Here is a 21,097-nt window from a genome sequence, read left to right as displayed (position 1 = left end):
TCTCCATCCTTGGAGGGGGAACCTTCCCCTCTCAGGGGGGAAGTAGATGATCTCCAGCAGTCCCTTCCAATCTAGTTTATTTTATGAATTTAACAGCTACAGGAAATTTCTTCTTAAAAAAAGTTTTCAACACCTCTGCGTAGATCAAATTTTGAAACAGACACAGAAAATATAAAGTGTTTTCTTAACAGTACAATTCCTGATTAAGGTCTGCTAAAGAGGAAATATCTTCATCCAGTTCAGTTTTGTGTTGAATGCAAAACAGGGAAGAAGTTGTATACCCTGACAAAAAGCAACTGTTATGTTGGCTGGGCAAACAATTTCAGTGTTGTATGCCTCTTTTTGATATTTTACGGCTTTCTCACATGGTCGATTGTAAATACTTTTTTCAAAAAACTTGAAAATAAAAGTTCTGTTCAAGAACTCCCATCAACAATTAGTTGGTAAACATTTACTTGTGAAATTTCTCAAAATACATTCCATAATTTCCTAAAATACCAAAGTAATCACAAACACTGAACAACTGATTTATGTTTTCTGTTGAAGAAAGAAATATGCAAGTCCTTAAGCAGAAGAAATTATGAAGTCTAGTTTTCAGTGGGTTTTCTTCATATTTAGATTACTTCACACTAAAAAAAAAAATGTTTCAGCATGTCTACCAGTTCTCAGTCTCTTGTTCTCTTCTGTCTTATCTTCTCATTTTTCCCTTCTCCAAGTTGAAGGAATGCCTCTCATGTGGATTCTGATTCTGTGAGGATCACTAATTGTGTCTCTCTTCTACAACCCATTTTGCCAAATGAATCAGAAGTTAGTGGTGAGATAGGTGGGAACAACAAACTAAGTTTTTACATACTAACTTTCTTAAAAAACAAGCTAAAACAGATAACACTACTGTAAAATTTTACACACTGTGGTTTTTAATCATTATGCTTATCTAAGACTGACCTGATGGTAGCATTCGGTATTTCTTTCAACACTGGCAAGTTCTTGCAACTCTTGAGAAGGATCAGCACCAGGAGAAATCATTATCAAGATGGGCTCAATTTCCAGAGTCTCTTTATACAGACGTTTCAAATTCAGAGGCAATGGAGATAATTCTTTTATTCCTATGATTAGAATTATTATGGAAATAAAGTGACTACACAGGATGGGAGTGCTTCATTAACAACTTTAGAGGTCATCTGGCTGTCAAAGTTCTGTTCAGTGGAGACCATAAAAATGGTCCTACAATGAGAAGAAAAATCTTTACAATATGCAGGTAGAAGGCACCCTATGTTGATAAGAAAAGACACAAGCACCAAAATTGCACCTAGACTTCCAAGTTTGACAAGTATGAACCACAGTCTTTATTTAGAGAATAGTCTTCAAGAAAACATGCAAAAAGAGAAGAGCTGGAATATAAGAATATGAGAAGCTACGATTTTTGCTAAAACTAATTGCAGCATATATGTCCACATGCAGAACTTCTTTCTTTTGTTGGCCTGACAGCCTTCACTATTAGACATTAACTTTACACAGTTCTTGGTACTACAATTACTTTAGTCTATTATTTGCTTTAATACACAACTTAAATGTCTGGAATGTTGACCTAGTATAGGCAAGGCATCTATACACAAGCCCAAAGCTACATGTGTAAGTGTATCATGAACAGTGTCAGCCACATATTTTCAATGCATCTTTAGACTGGTCCTTAAATAGTGAAGTGTTAGGTGCAATGGGAAATCACAACATAAAGTAAGAGAGAAGAGTCCAAATCAGTGACACCTTTGCCACACCCACTGAAAGACACCATACACATTTACTTGAGGGCACGGTCTGCTTTCAGACTTAAGCTATTATCTCCACATAGAACAATATTATATATTTTGAATATAGCATGTCAGGTTGGCAAAGGTTAGTATGAGGTCCGGGTTCTCTGTATGCATCTGTACAGAGACTCTAATGGATGTAACTAAACAGATGAAATCACTATCAATCAAACTGTTTAAAAAAATAGAATTCAATAAAAATAATATTGGAAAATATTTTCATTTTACATTTATTAGGCATGCAGAGGTAGTATAAGCAGAGATAAATACATGAACTGAAGCCATAAGGCAACTGATATGGGCAGCTCCCTTGATGACTTCTGCTGTTTACTGCTAAAAAGCTCTAAACCCTAGAAGATACATAAAAACGAAACTGAAATTAAAGTTGTGCTCTGCAGTGCTGGACTGAAGCATGCTCAGTGAGGAAGACTTTTCAGGGACTCTTAAATGTCTGAATCTCAAAAATGTCTGACAAACATCTGTAAGTTGTTTCTCAATGAATCCTGTATTGTCCAAATTTGGATGCATTTTCAGAAGGCCTGTAAAAAAGCTTACACTTTGAATGAAAGCTGCCCAGCATATTAGTCTTGTAGTCATTCCTCCAAACTGAGCTTATAGTAACATTTTACAAAAATGCAAACTACTCTAGATTTAACATTCCCTTCACTAACATAATAAATAGAAATAGCTAAGCTATTGTTGGAGAGGGAAGAAAGAAAGAAAATAGAAAAATTAGCTAAGGAAAAAAAAATGAAACTTGATCTATAACTAGAGATTGGTTTAGTTTTTTTCAACTACAGTCATAATTCAAGCTATTTGAGTCACCCTACACAATAAAAGAAAAATATCAGTAAGTAGATCATGACAGCATTCTGTAGGGTAAGAATGTTTATTTTAGTTAGTTTTTATGAAAGAATGTTTATAATGCTGAAAATGGAAGACAGCATTATGCATGTAATTAGAAAAAACAACATCAAATGTTTTTTTCTGTGGATGAGGACAAGGAAGAGGTACTTATGATGTGTTCTGATATTTGGGCTATAAACCACTGTCTTGCACCTTAAGCAAGTTTCATCTCATCAAATCCCTCTCACTGTAACTATATTTCACTGATGAAGTATCAAAATATGTTTCCATATTAATATAAATATTAAAACATTACATAAAGCATTATTAGAACTTAATCACTAGCTACATAGGCAATAAAGATATATTGAGAATCTTAACACCAAATTTTAGATTAAAATTTGATTAAAAGTGAGGGTTTGGAAAGGTTAATTCTAAGTTTTATTATCTTTTATTTCAGTGAAACAAATAATTTTAACAATCTTCACTAATGTTTCAAATCCTGTGAAAGATACAGGACAAAAAATATCTGTTGAAGTCAAAAGGCAGCAAGGATACAAAAATCAAATGGAGATCTTTATGACCACTAATTAACATTGTGGAATGGGCATCATGCAATGCTGCAGTTATTTGTTATTACATGGAAATGCAGAACAGATGTACAAGGTCATATAAGGCAAATCTATTGGGTCTTTTAAGTTCAGTTGAGAAACCCTGGAGACATAAAATACTGGTCACTGCAAAAGGTTTCAGTATAGACTTCATTATGTTCTTATCATTGACAAAGATGGTAACATGCTCAACAAACCTCTCCACCTGTTCAACCATTCTTCAGTTCCTGTTCCTACTGCTTTGTTGCTACAAACAGCTGCATGGAATATACTCCAATCAAGATAAACCAGAGACTCTTTTAGCTGTATTATTATTTTTGGCAGTGCAAGCAGAAGGCACACAGATCCCTGAGAAGATTAACTGATTAAGAGTTTTGATATCCTACATAACTCAGTGTTAACTGGGGACTACTGCTTGGCCTCTCATTAACTGGGGAATAGAATAAAACACTATGATTGTAAAATGGATGTATATGTGTACACCTGCAACTTAAATTGTTATAATAATGTATTTATGGTAATAATGCTAACTTAAAAGAGGTTCAATTGTAAATGAGTAACTGCCTAGCCAAATATATTGTAGCACTCTTGAGATGCATTATTTACAAAATTAATACAGTGCAAATTTTCCGAATTTACAGCAGCTGGAACTTGAACTCAAAGTGCCTGTTAAAACTCCTTCTGTTGGTGAGCTGTACACAGAGAAACAATGTACAAAAATATCAGCAAATGTGGTATTACTATTAACAATTCCAATATAGAAACTATGAGAGGTTATTTTTTTTATTTTGGTAAGTAATTTTATTCTGGCCTAGATGCAATGTGACCATGAGAGTTCTAATCTACTTTATAGAAAATGATCTGTGAGAATAAAATGCTTGTTTAGCCTGCAGAGATTTTCTTTCCTTATATATCTTCTGCTTTTTTAAAGAATATGAAAATGTAGGTAACTAAAATTAAGCCCCTTTAAATACTATTTCTGATGTAGCCAGACTCAAAAAATTAAGTTAAAGCAGATAATAAAACCCCCAACTCAATGAGTGATATTAAATGGTTTGGGAGTATGCTGTCAATATGATTTTTGCTAATGTGGTGCATTTCATTATAGCATGTAAAAAAAAGAAATAAGCACACTTTGGGTGCCCATGAAATACATTTATAGAAAATTTTATGAACGTTATCTTCAAAAGAAATTATTTTAATGCCCCTTCATCCATAAATTAAAAATATAAGTAAAAGATGAAAAATAGGAAAAAAAACACATTTGGATAAAAAATAAGTGGAAGACTTTCTTGTAGGCTATTACAGCTTTTACAGAACTCATTTTTCTCACAGGAAAATGGCCAAAAGAGATTGGAAACTTTAATAGTTTCCTTCTGAACTAAGTGAAACAGTTTGTTTAAGAAGTTTCAGGGAAAGAACCCTGAAAAAGACATGGTAGAAAACAATATGAAAAAAAGTATTCATACAAGTGTGACCCCTTTTATGAGTTGGAAAGCACTAGTCATGATTTATGACATGACCTCAAAATAAAATCTCACTGATATGAAAAATCTGTGGATGAAACCTTGACTACAAATGGAGTCAACAGTATCCTGACTTCCTCAGTGAGGCTATAGTTTCACTCACCAAAAAACATTTCCTTGTGGAATGCCTCCAAGGAACTGGTACAAGACAGTCCTAACCAATTTATGTAACACATTAAGATTTGGAAAACAGTAGCAGGTCAGTAAACTGACTGCATTCAGGTCTCTGCTGGGCTTTGAATCACACTTACTGCAGATTGTTCTTCTCATTTGATTCCAACAGGCAGGAACATTGTTAGCATGGGATCTGTACACTCACCGTGATGAAAGTACCCTCTCTATCTACTAATAATGTTTGACAGAGGAGGTGAACTTTTCTCCTGAAAATACCAGCCTTGGTGGCAGACATGGAACAAATTTTGACCAACAAATAATGCCCACAGACAGAGCATAAAGAGGGAGCAAGATAAACTCTCACATAAATGTTAAAAATGTAAGAACCAGAGACCTAAACTTATACCTAACCTTATACTAATAAGAAATGACATTATGTCAAGAACTTAAAATTACCACAGTCATTGTTTTTTATATGTAAGTCATCTATTACATTATCACTCAAAATCACCCATCTCAAGATCATTCAAACTGCAGGTCTTCACAAGTACTGGAAAAGTAAGTCCAGCCGTTACCTTGGCAGCCTATGAGTCAATTTTCCAGGTTCATTTTCTACCACATTACAAAAGCTTTTGCCACTTACATTTACCGTCTTTACAGTCTAAATCCTTTCCCTACTTGTTAATCCCACTTCTGTCCTGACACTTTACCACATTAAAAACAAAATCTGACTTGTCCCTATGTAATGCAAAAGATGACTTTCAAAACTACAGTGTTCACCCCAATGAGACACTCATAATTCATCTTCCATATGCATATTGTCATTAACTGCTAAAAACTGAAGGCTTTGGTGTGCTGTATTGCAATATTGTAATGTAAGTCCCAAACTTTAGATACAATAAACCTCAGAGAGGAAACAGACAGAATAGAACAAATAGACAATCATAGTATTGAATCACTCTAAATCATGGGTATTTCTAAATAGACAGTAAAAAAATGTATTACAGTCCAAGAGACTGACAAACATGACTGAAAATATGAAACGATGTTTTGAGATCCAATTTGTAAAATCTCAAACCTAATGGTTTTTAACTGACATTAAATGAAATATTATTTTTGCAAAATTTGTGTCTTAAGGAAAGTGCTGCAGGGTAAAACTTCTAGAAAACCAGCTATCCTCCTTTCTTAATTACTCCAGTCTTCCAGAATTCATTAAAAGAATCCTACAGATCTTTTATTATATTTTAAAACACTATGAACCATTTTAAAGGCACTTTTTAACATATTTCACGAGAACAAAATCAGCCAATCCACCAGCATATTTTCAAATCCTAAAATTTAGCAACTCCATAAGAACTATAAAATAAAAGAGAAACATAGGACTAAAAAGATATTTAATCATTGTGTAGAAACACCCAGGTGAAAAGTTAACTTACCTAGGGTTTTACATGCAAAAAGAGCCATGGCACTCTGTAGCCTGTCTGGTCGGACAGCCTGGACCACAAGTACCTTAAAATAAAATATATTCAGGGGAGATTAATTTATAAAAGTATATTGCGACAATTTAAAAAGCAAGACTCTTCTAAGAAGGCTGAATTCTTTAAACTTCTCTTCAGAACAAAGTTATTTTCTCTGAATACATAGAGCTATCCAATCATTCCTTTCCAAAATAATCTAATCTAATGTGGTTTTTGTAAGTAGTTTGTCTTATTAATAGGATGAGAAGATAGATCTACAGCTAATGTCTATTTGCAAACTGGAACTTTTTCTACAACGTTTTAGAAAAAAGGTAGCTATGTGGGTAGCCAGAATGACAGAAAGCAAATTTAGCTTTATGCTGGTAATCTAAATCCCATACATGTATTTAGGCAGTATCATCCTAACTGGAATACTAATTTCTAATTTCAGTGCAGTAATACAGTAAAATAATCAGTTTTGAAAGAATTTCCTTTGTTTAAGTACACTTTTAGAGTTTTACATCTAGTTTTTCTGAGACATTTTGACTTTGAAATGCCCTAGTACTACAGATGTTTTTTCTGTTCTTCAAAAGACTACAAACATGAACAGCTAATCAATTCAGATACAAATTAAATTAGCAGTTTCCCTGCCAGCTACTTCTTTTTCAGTTAATTTCCTACACATGTTCTGTGCAGGTAACTAATGCAACTTCAGTAGAAATCATTCGTTAAAATCACCACCCCTCCTTATACCCCCTTACTTGTAGACCTGTAAACCACAATTCTGAATCTACCATCACATTCCAGTTTACAAGTCTGTTGTTAGTTTTGGAGGAAAAAATTAACTTCATTAAATTTTTAAGAAAGTTCTACTTTTTAAATCTGAGATTACACCAAGTGCTACTGCACTATTTTTAAGTTTAATGAACAACTTGGAAGAAACTAACTTATCAGTGTAATATAAATCTAACCAGGTAGTTTCAGTATATTTCATCAACAGAAACATTCTTAATACTTTCTATGCAAGGAACTAGATATGTAATATGCTGATCATTCCAGATTTATTTTCCTATAAATGCAGAATTTTTATGAGAATACACTGTACACATAAGAATTGCTCTTCTGCATTTCATCAAATCAAACATGACTCAGACAACTGTCTTTCCAAAATAGTTTGTTCCTAAATTCCATGCATGCTATTTTAGAAATTCTCCTCCTCCACAAAAACTCCAAATAAAGAGCCCCTAAAATCCAAACAGCATGAAACTACATTGTCTTGTAAACCACCCCTTCTTTGGCCAGGACTTCACTTTATATAAAGTGACTTCAAATGAAAAATCACAGCATCATTTGAAAGTAAGCAACAACACCCTTTCTTCCATAAATACAAGAGTGATGACATTTTTCTCTTCCAGAGGAGAAGGATCGCTGGGTGAAGGAAGAAACTTGCCTCTTGAACATTCTTGGTGGCTTTGTTGACCATCAAGCTTTCAGGAAGAATAGTATTTCATGACTACTATTCTAAAAAGTAGGGGCTGGTACTATGTTTTGTGGTTTTCAGTCAGATGTGTGAGTTTGCATATTTAATGATGAACTAAATTAGTGATGCTCAACAAGCTGACAAATTCTGCGGTAACAAAGCAACCATGAAAGAATTTTAATACCTATTCATAAATTAAGTCTGTGAATATTAATAAAGAGAATGTTGCCTTACAGTGTATGCTCAGTTGCAGCCAATATGCCAACACAAAAAAAGACTCCAATAAGAGAGAACTAAGTATGTATTATAGGAAAAAAATTCATTAGACTAAATAAAATAGTTAAGCTGTAAAACAATGTAGATAACTGTCATTGCTTATAATTCAACAAGGCCTGAAGCCTAAATTCCGAAGATGTAAAACATACTTTCAATGCTGAACTCATAATTATTTTAAAATAATTTAATATGAAAAGATTACCTGCTGAAACATGGAAATTCTTTTTATAATAGTAGAAGGAAAGTCTTGTTCACAAATAGAACTCTGAGAAAAAGTGTGCCACAGACCTTCATCTTCAAAGCAAAGTGTCTGATAGAGACCTGGGAGAGAAATCTACAAAACAAATAATGCATGTTTAACAATAAAGAATAGCTATGTGGACACTGTATATTTTAATTAATTTACAAACACCATTATGACTCTAAACCTGTAAATACTTGTTCATATCACATAATTCAATTTTATCCTTGGAGTTAAAGAAGAAAAGGGTAATTTTAAAATTAACCATTTGTTTACCTATTTTCTGAAAATTATTTCTGGTTTTAAACTTCTAGATTCTTTGTTTTTAAACTCTGGGCTCTACCCAATTGTAGTCCTTTCTTTTTCCTTAATACTGATTCACCCCATTACTTTTGGGTTGGTTGGTTGTTTTTTTAACCCCCTAACAATCATGCTTGTCACACCGTTATTTCAACTGTTCTTTATCCCTGGTGAAGAGAAATGAAAAATAATGAACTCTGGATTTAGCAGCAGAAGTCCTTGCCAAAGACTAGTCAAAGCTTTCCTTCTTGCCACTGAGCTATATGCAGGAGCAGAAGAGCCTAAACCAGAATTTCAAGGGCTAGTATTTTCATTTAGTTCCCTTCAGGAACAGAGGACTTCAGCACTGACTGTTGCAAGATGAACCAAAGCAAGAAATTGTTTTGTTTTAGTTTGAAATTACTTTATCTGAGCAATAACAAACTCTGAAATACCTTTAAAGTTGTACATGGAAATCTTGTAAGTAGAAAACTCGTTTCCCAATTAACAGTTTATGGTTCTTACCACAATATGAAGCAGTTTGTGAAAGTCATTACATAAGAGAAACCTAAGAGAACTTAGATAGTCTTTGCAATTTTTTTGTCTATTTTTATACCTATAAAAATTGTAGTACCTTGGATAGGCTTACAGTATTTTCTAATATCAGTAAGGTTATAGGTTCATTCACATGCATTGAAATTTATTGTTAGATGGGGTAGAGATACACATGAAAAGGCCCAGAAAAACTAGATTCAATTAAAAAAAAAAAAAAAAAATTTTTTCAAGAGGGTATATCTTAAGACATGGTCTATGGAAGATAGAATAGAGAGTTGAAAATAACAAAATATTTCCATCTTACAAGTACATATTTGAGTATTCATGTTCAAATTATTATTTGCTAAAACCAAAGGCCTTTTAAGTTAAATTCAACCCAGCACGTGACGTTTACCTTCAAAGTTGCTACTGCCCAGGCTCGGTCCTGTTCTATCCAAGAGGGAATCTGGTCACGAACACTTCTTTGTGAATCCTTATTGAAGCAAGTTACGTTACACACATAAGTCACACAAATTTTTGTGAAACAATATATTCAGTAATAAGATTGTGAAACCCATGTTTTTAATAAAAATAGGATTCACAACAGGAATCTTTCTGTGATCTGTTGCTAAATTCATAAATGGCATAACACAAGAAAAGCTATCAATTTGCATTTAAATTTGAGATATACTGTTCACATTAACATTTGCTTAACCATTTGAGCCTGGAAATATTTTACTATTTAGAGTATCTGTATGACAAACTGAATGCTAAGTAGTTCTCTCTTCCATTAAAAACAAATGACTCAAATGCCTGGCTATCTGTATATGTACTGTGAGCAACTGAATTAAAAAAATAATTCCATTGCACATATTAGCAGCCATGAAGAACATGGTTCTTCACACAAAAGGCAATTCTGGGGTAATTCACTAGGCAAAGCATCACTTCTGGACATCTCTGCACTGGTAAAGTTTGGCCATAGTTCTATTTTTCTGCTCCTTTAGCTGCAAAATTCACAGGATGAGCAACATAACTTAAGCTCCGGTAGAATCTCTATATTCGCTATATCATTTTCTATAAAAAATCTTACAGTACCCGTTAACCAGTCTGACAGTCTCTGTATGAAAATATAGCTAGATCTCTCAACCACTGAGCAACTTCTATAGTAATCTTAAATGTTCAGCAGAAAAACAGGTAAGCTTTCTTATGAAAGGATGTCTCAGACATGAGTTATGAAGTCAGAGAAAGAACAAAAGTAGGAAACTTGGAAGCAGTTGTAGGAAAAAAGTTGAGATGGGTCTGCACTATACATTCCAGTTAGAATTGGGGTTGAAACACGTTATGTCCACAATCTTTCAAAATTCTATGGGTTCTGTGTTTGGTGGGGTAGAGTTAGGACTGGTTTTAAATTCCATTATACAGTCATATCTCACATAGCTTGAAAATGACCTACAGCAAGAAAATACTTGACAATCACCAAGTTCACTGATATTTAATTGAATTCATTATAAAGACTCCATAGAGATGAAGAGGGAATTATATATTCACACTGAAATGTAAAACCTGTAGAGTTATCTAAGAGCTAGAGAAATTGGGAATTTAAGGATTTTTTTAGCAATCCTTAGCTGCTTAAGGAAGAAAACCTGAATAATACACCATATCTTAAGTGACTTGTCACGTCTGCCAGCATGCATGTGAACACAGTTGGTGTCAGGGATATTCTAAAACCAAGGTACTCACATTGGTCTTGTATCACTGGATGTACAAGATACCCTAATAAATATCTAATTAAGGCTGAAGTTTAAAAGTAATTGGGAATGATGAAAACTGCAGCTAAACCTGACAGAAATGAGATAGCCTGACCTTGAATGGAGGAGGAGATTAGCAAAAGAAGAGGCAAAGACTGAGCTCATGATTCCTGATTGGGCTCATGTTTCCTAAAAACACCTTTCAAAACCTTTGTCAAAATACTTGGTTCAAAGGGCTATAATGAATAAGACTATGGAAAGCTTAGCTTTTTTCTCTACCCTTTTCTACTGGAAGGTTATTTTGAAAGTATACAGATTCAGTAGAATCGAGAGACACTTAGTAATCGACAGCATGGTTGGTCAGACATGCAACACAAACTTCTCAAACCAGATCTGTCACCTAGGAAAATATAAAAATACACTTCCAAATGTAGAACTCCCAGGCTGGGGAAAAAAGCATGTCAAAGTTAGCAAAGTGTGTGGACAATTCCATCAATTCATCCAAAAAGTACAACTCACATATGATACCGGGAGAGAGAGATTCAGAAACACTGATTTGAGTAACAGAAGAGGGCTTAAAGCCTCCTCAAACAAACCATAGACAAAACAAATTGTAATCCTGGTAACAGGAAGGAAAAAAAAAAAAAGGCAACAAAAGCAAACAGTTATGCAAATTAGAAAATGAGTTGACATATTCAGAAAGTCCAAGAAGTCTTTATATTTTTATATTACTATGTGAGAAGTTATATGTTCCTTTAATGTATGAACACAACTAATTAAACAATTAAACTGTATAGTAAGAATACAACTTTAACTTTTCAAGATTTAAGTAAATGTTCCTTATTTCAAAATACACAAACAAATGTAGCTTACTGATTTTCTTATGGTATCTCCAATGATCACACCTGTAAAAGTCTCCCATTCCTAGGAGGAATAAATGAACAACTCAGATAAGTCACAAGACACCGTTATGAATAAAAATTAACATGTAGTAGCATGCAGGCACAACGGGAAGATAAACAAATTAAAGCCTAGAATCTGAATGGATTATAAAACATTTTTTAAAACTCTAGGTGATACTACCAGTATGTATTTCCTTTTGCAGAATCCAAGCTAAGTGACTACAGTGCTTTACAAGAAAAAGAAACAAAAGGAGAAGCCCTATCCTTTTCAGCACCCACAGCTCCCACCCAGACTGCCTAACTACTGACTAGCAAGAAGTGACCTACATGCCTGGCAAGGACACACATACTGCCTGATAGGGCATCAGCAGCCCACACAGAACAAACTACTTCCAAAAGATGAACTTATTATAACAGGAGGAATACAATAGAATAGATTGGTATCATGAATACATTGATTGCATTAAGAAAGGGAAATGGAAGATGAATTTATGTATGATTAAATCTTTTACACTTGGTATTCGTATCCAGGAAAACAGCTTTTAATAATTTTAAAACAGATTATGTAAGTATTTAAACATGTAACAGAAATTATGTAATCCTGTATTTGGAGGTGGTAGGAAACATACTAAAAATTTTCAGACGTATTGAAATTTTACATAATCAGTATCTATAATACTATGATAATTTTTTGTTAATTGTTAAGACAATAGTAACATTCCAAGTGAAAAAGTCAATCAACTACTACAGAACACAGCATAGCTTTTAGCACCCATCAACCTAGTCAAGTCTTGAAACAACTCTCTCAATTACAAACTGATGCTCCTCTCCTGATGACAAAAAAAAACGTTCATGCATAGAAAAATACATGAAGACTCCCCAGTTCTAAAACCAGAAATTGTGAATTATTTTTACAGAGAAAAGCAAAAGTATAATATGTAGAGACATGTAAAACTACCTCAGAAAAATCTATATGTATTGATTCAGAAAGAGAAAGTCTCTATTAAGAGCCAAGGCATTCTGTAGTATAATGTTGAAGTTGTACTATAAATTTCTCATCACTATGCAAAAAATTTGTAAGTGCAGAAGGTTGAACTCCTTTGGGACAGGGCCTTAGAATAATAAATTCTCTAGCAGCATAATAAGCAACTTCTAGCCTCATCACATTAAAAGCTTTAAAATAAAATAACTCTAAAAGAATAACCACTTCATCTTCATTTTCCTCAATAAATATTTTGCACAAGCACTCTTTTCTTAACAATTTAATTAAAGTAACTTCTACTTTTCAGAAAGGTAAGGAAATTATTGATATTATTTGCCTGTTTTAATTCTTGAGTACTCAGATATTGCAGGAATGTGCATTATATGTAACTTAGATTAAGCTGATTAAGAACTCTAATAGCTGATGGAAATGCATGCTAAACAATAGCAACCAACACATAAAGCAGTATTTACAAATACTTAAGAAGCCTTGGCAGCCAGGCTTTAATTTAGTCAGAAAGATATTTGCAAGTTGCTGCCTTCATGAATTTATAAACCCAAGGACTAGAAAGATAAAGCAAGGTATTTTCAGAAGTTGAAAAAAAGAATAAATTAGGGAAGGTCTAATAATGAAGAGTAGCCAGAGTATGCCTCTACCAACAAGATTTGAGTTATTTTTATCAGGCAGCTTCATTGCTGAAAAACTGCAGGATTTCACTTGCTCAATCATACATCAGCAATAAAACTACATTGCATTCATAACATCAAACAGTTTCAAGAAACCTTTCTTAAAACTTGTATCTTAAACCCACATCCTTCATATAATTAAGTTCCATTACTATCTTCAAATATATTATCTGATTTTTACGTTTTACCTAACTCTGCTCTAGCAAATTGACATCTACCACCATTTGATAATCCTTCTGGTCTCCAGCTTCTAGTTAGTACAGAGCCATAGCTTTGTCTCTCCATTCCATGTAGATATTTTAGATAACTAAATTTGTCTTGACTCACACTAATCAGCCACATTTAAGCAATTGTATTGACTCAATTGTGCATAAGGTTCTACTGCAAGGAGACTTTATAGGAATAATTTCACTACACAATAGACAACTATAACTTTGGCATCTACATTTCAGACAGCTAGTCTCATCTGCCTGTAAGGGCAACGGACAGAAGCAAGCAATTTTAGCAGTAAACAATCTGATCTATTTTACAATATTAATTTAGGATTAAACTAATTGCTTCTTTGATGGGTCTGATTTCTTCCTGTTTCCCATAAAGACAGGCTAGGATAACCTGCTCAGACGAATTTTGATAGGCTTTTTTTAGTTACCAATTTTAGTTACCAAATCAATCACCACTGGATGTACCATTTTACCCAAAACATGTAAATTGACTATGAACTTCTACTGGACAAAAGCATTAATAATAATATTAAATACCCAAATAATACCCCAATAACAAAATACCCTAACACCCAAAGAGAGGAACATGTTATTACTGAGATATGTGTGCCCTATGGAAATGAGGGTTAGCAGTACTTAAGCACTGCTGCAATTTTGCTGGGAATACAGTAGCCTCTAAACAACCGGTAAATAATTCCCCATTTCAGGCATTTTCAGATTATGCCTCATTCACAGAATCACAAAATCATCTAGGTTAGAAAAGACCTGGAAGATCATCCAGAGAAACCATTGACCTAGCATTGACAGTTCCCAACCACACCAGATCCCTCAGTGCTATGTCAACCTGACTCTTCAACACCTCCAGGGATGGGGACTCCACCACCTCCCTGGGCAGCCCATTCCAATGCTCAACAACCCCTTCTGGAAATAAATGATTCCTAATAATTAGTCTAAACCTTCCCTGGTGCAAACTGAGGCCATTCCCTCTTGTCTTATTGCTTATTACTTGGTTAAAGAGACTCATACCCATCTCTCTGCACCCTCCTTTCAGGTAGCTGTAGAGGGCAATGAGGTGTCCCCTCAGCCTCTTCTTCTCCAGACTAAACCCCTCCAGTTCCCTGTGTTTTATTTCCAGCAGATATCTGGGAAGTTAAAGTCTCCCACAAGAACAAGGGCAAGTGATCGTGAGATTTCTCCTAAGTGCCTATAGAATATTTCATCCACCTCTCTGTCCTGGTTGGGTGGCCTATAGTAGACTCCCACTATGACATCTGCCCTGTTGGCCTTCCCCCTGATTCTAATGCAAAGACACTCCACCCTCTCTTCACTATACTTCACTATTCAGACCATTGTCAAAAGTGTCACATGACATCTCTCATTTTTATGTGAATATGCTAATAACGCAGCATTTGCCTGTAAACTGAATGGATAGTAATTTTTATTAAATGTGGTTTGAACTTATATCAACTGCATCCCACTATGCTATCAAAAATATAAACCATTCCAGGATGAGTTCATCATTTGTCTCAAAGATAAGCCACTGTGGTGCAAAGAATCCAATAAGTGGCCAGCAAACAACTTACAAGGACACCCTCTGTAATGTGCACTCTTGAGGATACTGTTCCAACTGAGAAGATTAATGACCACTAGTCCAGGAATTTCTTAGACACTGAAGAATTAGTGGCTGAAATGCACAGATGATAACTTTGTTACTTCACCTTCCAGGAAGACTCTTTGCTTTAAGTGTCTTCAACTGCAGGTATCAGAATCAGACAATTTCTCCCTAGATCTTGCACTCCTTTTTTGCATTTCAATACAAAGGCATGATGCACCAGCAACCCTTGGTCACAGTGAAACGGGTGTGTATCCATCACTTTACTTATAAAGGAATATCCATCTTTAACTGGAAGGATGGATAAATGTCTAGCCACATGATGGGAGGGAACACTTATACAGTGTCTGCAAAAAACCACAAGAACCCTCCATAAACATCTTTTTCAGAACCCTATTTAAAAGGCAACCATTTACCTATCTTCTCATGGTAACTTTCACTTTGAACCTAGTAACAATAACGTTAACATCCAAAAGTAACTATCATAAGTAAAGTAACTATCTTAAGAAAAATAGTAGCATATACATTTAAAATCTCAAGTCCTACACTTACAGACAAACACTTTTTATTTACTGATTTACTCTTCATATTAAGTAAAACACATGGGGATTTTCTCCTCTAGCACTTACATTCTCTTGAAAAAGTTCAGGGTGCATTCCTCGTACAAAATGTAGAGCAAACATTAGCTGATCAGCCTGAAATAAAAGCAGTAACAATGTATTTAAATATTCATCAAAAGTCAGTTTTCTTCTTTTTTCATAATTAACAAGATTTCATTAATAAAACACCTCTAATTCCACAGTAGTGACTTAATGACACATATCCTAACTCAAAATTACTACATACCTCTGCAACTTAGTCAAACACTAATCCAAACCCTGTATCTAAGCACATCTAAATTCACGTGAAGAAAAAAAAAAACAGGTATTTGTAATAAAGCAAGCATACTAAGGAGAATCCATTATTTTTTAAACTCTGCATAGGAAATACTTGAAATCTGATAGCAAATTTTTGAAACAGAATTTTGAAAAAAAAAAAAAAAACAAAACAAAACACCTGTAACCTTCTGACTTTTTTCTAGGTCTGTTGCATCACTTGAAATTCAACCAGTCTCTGAGCAGGAGCAATAAACTGGGAATAAAGATTTAAAGGAGCCATAGAATAAACCATGCACACATTCAAGATAATAATTTTTAAAATAATATTGGCTTGTTAAAACTGGGATTCCTCTGTCCATACACAGAAACTTTCACAGATCTGTTTTACCAAAACTGTGCTGGAAAGCATACATTACTATGTAATGAAGTCAATGTGAAACACTGGAAGTTGATACTCTGGAAAATCAGGACCACTCAGAAACCCAGACTGAGGCCTCCAATTTTCAAAGTCTGGCTGTTGTCCGGAAAATGTATTTTACCAGATAATAGAAGATATACACATATTTTATCTCATTAAAATTTGTAAGTAAGCATAAGGAAGGTGGTAACTCTTATTTTCTTTTGAAGAAAGTGAAACATAACTAAAAACATAAAGCCCAGGTGAAAGGGAAGAACAGAAGAAAAATCAATGATTAGTGGGATTGGGTTAAGTTTACAAAGCACAGGCATCTCAGCCAGCTGATAAATACAACACACCTGCACTCCTATAGAAATCAACTCTATTCTTGACAATGTTTGAATTTTCCATAGTGTGGTTTCCAACATGTGTACCTCAAAATGACAGCCTGTTTGTCCTTAGCTCCCAAGAATTACCACTCTGAAGAATATTAAATTAACAAGAATACTACTGAAAAATTAATTGCATTGGACTTTTCAGAAGGGACAGGACCAAAAACGAGGAAGCATATTGTAGTGAATATTATGTACATGTTATAAGGTATAAGATGAACAGTTTGACTATTATTGGCTTTCTCATCTCAAGGTCTATTATGTTTTTGAGACCAAAATTACATGAGGGACAAATTATTTTTGCTTTCTTTTTATTATTACTGTTTTATCGAACAGGTGCCTTTTTACAACCCTGACACATCAGCTCAGAAACAGACAGATATAACAAGAACAGAAGTATCAGCTAATGGTGTTCAAGATGTTCATCATCTCTGGGAAGTTTGCTCATGTGCAGTAAAAGTAGCTTCAACTGCATCTGCATCTGTATTTCAAATAATACAGATCTATTATTTAATAATTTACCATTAAATTATTATAATATTTCATGAGAAGCCACTTGGACTTTGATAAAGCAAAATCCTTAGAAATAACTGCTACCTCTGTATCCTCAATATAGTGTTGCTAGACTTGGGGAAGAGGGGGAGGAGATATAAAATTTTCCAAGATCTCTCCATTCTCACAGATCAAACTCCAGACTTGCATGATTTGTACTACTGCTCAAGTCATCTGGGCAGACCTACTATGCATTCTTCAGCCTGGTACTATGAGACAAACACCTCCTGTTATGACTGTTCCATGTAAAAGTAAAAATTAAAATTGAATGTGAAAGGCAGATCGATCCTAGGTTTTCACCAAGAAATCAAGAGAAAAATCCACCAGAGCAAACAACAAATACCTTAAGAACATTATATGGAGGTACAGGGCAACAGATAGAAACAAACAAGCTAGCAGGTGGAGATTTGAGGCAGGATGTGAAAAGAAAAAGGAGAACTTTACAATGTATTTTTCTGTTTACTTAAAAAAAACCCAAACAAACAAACAAACAAACAAACAAAACAAACAAAAAAAAAAAAAAAACCAAAAAAAAACCTTATCAGTACAGTTAGGTTGAACACGCATACTTAGAAATGCTAGAAATAAGAGCAAACAGAATAAGAGTGCTCAGAAGACTGTGAAGCCTGGAACTGGCTATGAAGCCAAAATGAGGCAGAGATGAGGAGCCAGAAGTAAAGTAGAAATTGGACTAGACTGAGACAGTCTTGTCCATTAGAAAACTGCTATGTGGAAAAATGTGCGTAAGCAATCTTAATACTGTCATATCCTAACTTTTAGTCCTCTTCATTTTGCATGTTAAATATTGCAAGTGTAATTTTCTGCATATATTACATACATACTGAAACAATTCTGCTTATGTGAAGCAGATCAAGTGTTGGTTACTGAAAGAATACTTTCAAACCCAGTACACTGTACAAAACCAAAAATAGTCACAACCTTACCTTAAACAAACAACGACAAACATATTCATAAATTGTATGTTTCAATGAGTCAATAAGCGACTTGATTCTTTCTTCAGTATTACTTGAATCCTAAAAAGAAAGTTTGGATTTCAAAAATTCATGTGGAAGTAAAAATCTTTTTAGGTACCTTCTAAATCTCAGCAGAACGACACACATAATCTGAACTCTAGATGACACTTATTAGGTCTAAAAACATATTACTGAACTCAGCTGCAGCTATCAATGAATAGACGATAAAATGAGAAGCTCATGCTGTACCATTAAGAAATGAATATTTTGGCCTTGAACATTTTGACTGTGAACACCATAAAATTTTCTTCTCCTAACATTAATGTCCTTGAAATCTCTTCGTTTTCACTTGGTAAAAAATTGGTTATGTATTGAATGACTATATTTAATGTTATTAAACAGATATGTTGACGTCAAGTGTAATTGCTAAACTTTCAACCAAATTTGGCCCAACTGAAATAATCATTGTAGAAAATAGTGAATATACCCTTCCTTCAAACCTTACACACTAAAAGACTGGTTATAACAGGAGAAAACTGAAAGAAAGATAAGCTAAAAGAAGAGGTAAGAGGGGGAAAAAAAGGTGAGGGAGGTAGCAGGTAGTATAAGATTAATCAGAAACAAGTTCCTTTCTACCATGCTGAAATTTGAAGAGATGAATTTATAAAGAAGGGCAATTTGGATTCACAAGCTGATTTGACTAAGACCTTTCCATGTCTGAAAGACAGCTTGAGAAAAATGTAGTGTTGGGTAGAGAAGAAGAAAAAACCAAAGCAAGCAAAGAAGGCAAAACCAGAAGTTGAGGTTTAAATAATGGCCAGGAAGAAAAGAAATTATGAAAGAAGTGTGAAAGTAAGAACAAGAAGCAGCTCATCTTGTGGAAAAGCTGGAATATGTAAAGAACTTTAAAGAGAGCAAGTTCACATAGTCAGAACCATGTTTCTGGTAATGACTGGAGCTAAAGGAAAATTGTAAGCACGGATGCCAGCATAAAGGGGAAGCCAAAAGTGACATGATGAAAGGCTTTTTAAAGTGGAAACAAAGAGAAATAAGATGAATTTTGGAAATGCTGAATAAAAAGAAAATGCATTGTTACTCAGTGTGGGGTTTTAGATCTAAAGAATGAGATGACAAGGGATAAATCTATAATGCTGTGCTTCAATAAAAAAAAAATATACTGGCCATTAGAATTCAGAAAAGTAAAAATTACATTTTCAACAAGACAGGCTGCATGCTTACAAACTGTAGAGAAGTAGATACAGTTTTGATCTTCCTTCAGGTAACTGAACCATGTAGAAATATAGGTCCTATCTTATTCTACCCCTTGTTGATAGAATTAGCATAATTTGCAATCAGAACATTAATTTATTTAAATAAAACCTTCAGTAAAGTTATAATCAACCTTGTTTTTCCTAATTCACCTTAGACAAAGAGCAAGCCTGAAATCACAAAGAGATACTTTGTTTTCAGATGGCACAGTAATTTTGCAATTTATATGTAGCATAAGATCATTAAAAATTCTGTGTGCCTGTATACTGAATGTCTAAAGCACAACAGTTCAGCATCACTATCTATTACACATTTCATCGTCAGTTCTTATATATTATTATCTAAAAATGTCCAGAGGAACTAACAAATTCTAAGGATCAAAGCAGATTGATTCTTCTACAGCATTAACAGCTTCAGAAAAAGAGAAAATACCTGCTCACTTTGCAGAGCCCTTTGGAAAAGCCGCAGGAAAGCCGCCAAACTAAACCGGTACATATTATTAATTTTGGACAAGTCAGAGATAATAAAGTACATCTTGCTAGCACTCTCAGCTAAAGGGAGATAGGCATCCCTCTCCTGTGGATAAAAATAAAGAAAACAGTACATTACTGCCATCTACCGGTTACTGCATAAACATTTATTCATCAGACAAAAATTTTCAGATTACTCCCACTGCTTCAGAAAACGGATTTTTTTCTGATTCTTCAAATTGAGGGACAAGCACTCAAGACTTCAACATTGTCTTTAAATTTTAAAACCGAAAAAAAGCATTTGTAGCAAAAAATTCTTTAAATTATGAAGAATATTTTGGAAATTAATCCATAGGGAATGGAGGCCTCTTCCCACCACAGAACACATCCCAAAATTCCATAGAAAATTTTAAACTAAACAAATAAGAACACAGAGAAAAACTGTAATTTGTTACGAAAACAGCATGTCAGATGAATAGCATCACCAATTATCTAAATTTTTGCAATAGCAAAGGATATATTAAGTAAGAACATCCACATGAGTCATACTGTTTACAATAGAAGATGTCTAAAATGAAGTCAAAACCCATTATTTGCCAGTAAGTCCTTGGAGAAAAGTCCTTTAATTCAAACTAGCAGACTTTAAATTGTGTAAATATTCACCATGTGTAAAACAAAATAATTTATACTGAAAATACGTTCTGTACTCCCAAATATCTTTTACTCTGAAAAATTAATTTAGTATGTTACTGATCTTATAATCCTATGAATGTATATATCCTCTCTATATAGAAGATTACTATTTTTAGCAGGAAAAAAATTAGCAATAAAAGATCAAAATA

The 21,097-nt window shown here is 34.0% G+C and overlaps 1 protein-coding gene across 3 annotated transcripts in view; it reads right to left on the bottom strand.

The window, feature by feature from the left end:
• Positions 1–21,097, bottom strand: part of DYNC2H1 (dynein cytoplasmic 2 heavy chain 1) — a 180,513-nt gene that overhangs the window by 77,942 nt on the left and 81,474 nt on the right. For 2 of the 3 annotated variants that reach the window (XM_026843929.1, XM_026843940.1), the window contains exons 69-76: positions 20,218–20,361; positions 18,487–18,576; positions 15,953–16,018; positions 11,794–11,844; positions 9,588–9,665; positions 8,321–8,452; positions 6,342–6,414; positions 946–1,106 (exon numbers count right to left, since the gene is read on the bottom strand). In XM_026843929.1, the coding sequence (XP_026699730.1) occupies positions 946–1,106; positions 6,342–6,414; positions 8,321–8,452; positions 9,588–9,665; positions 11,794–11,844; positions 15,953–16,018; positions 18,487–18,576; positions 20,218–20,361 (795 nt within the window). The remainder of the gene's footprint in view (positions 1–945; positions 1,107–6,341; positions 6,415–8,320; positions 8,453–9,587; positions 9,666–11,793; positions 11,845–15,952; positions 16,019–18,486; positions 18,577–20,217; positions 20,362–21,097) is intronic. The other variant, XM_026843951.1, reaches the window with a different exon arrangement.

This window comes from Athene cunicularia (assembly GCF_003259725.1).
Source record: "Athene cunicularia isolate RWA chromosome 1 unlocalized genomic scaffold, athCun1 chr1_part1, whole genome shotgun sequence".
Classification (NCBI taxonomy): Eukaryota; Metazoa; Chordata; class Aves; order Strigiformes; family Strigidae; genus Athene; species Athene cunicularia.
This window is presented reverse-complemented; position numbering and strand designations above follow the sequence as displayed.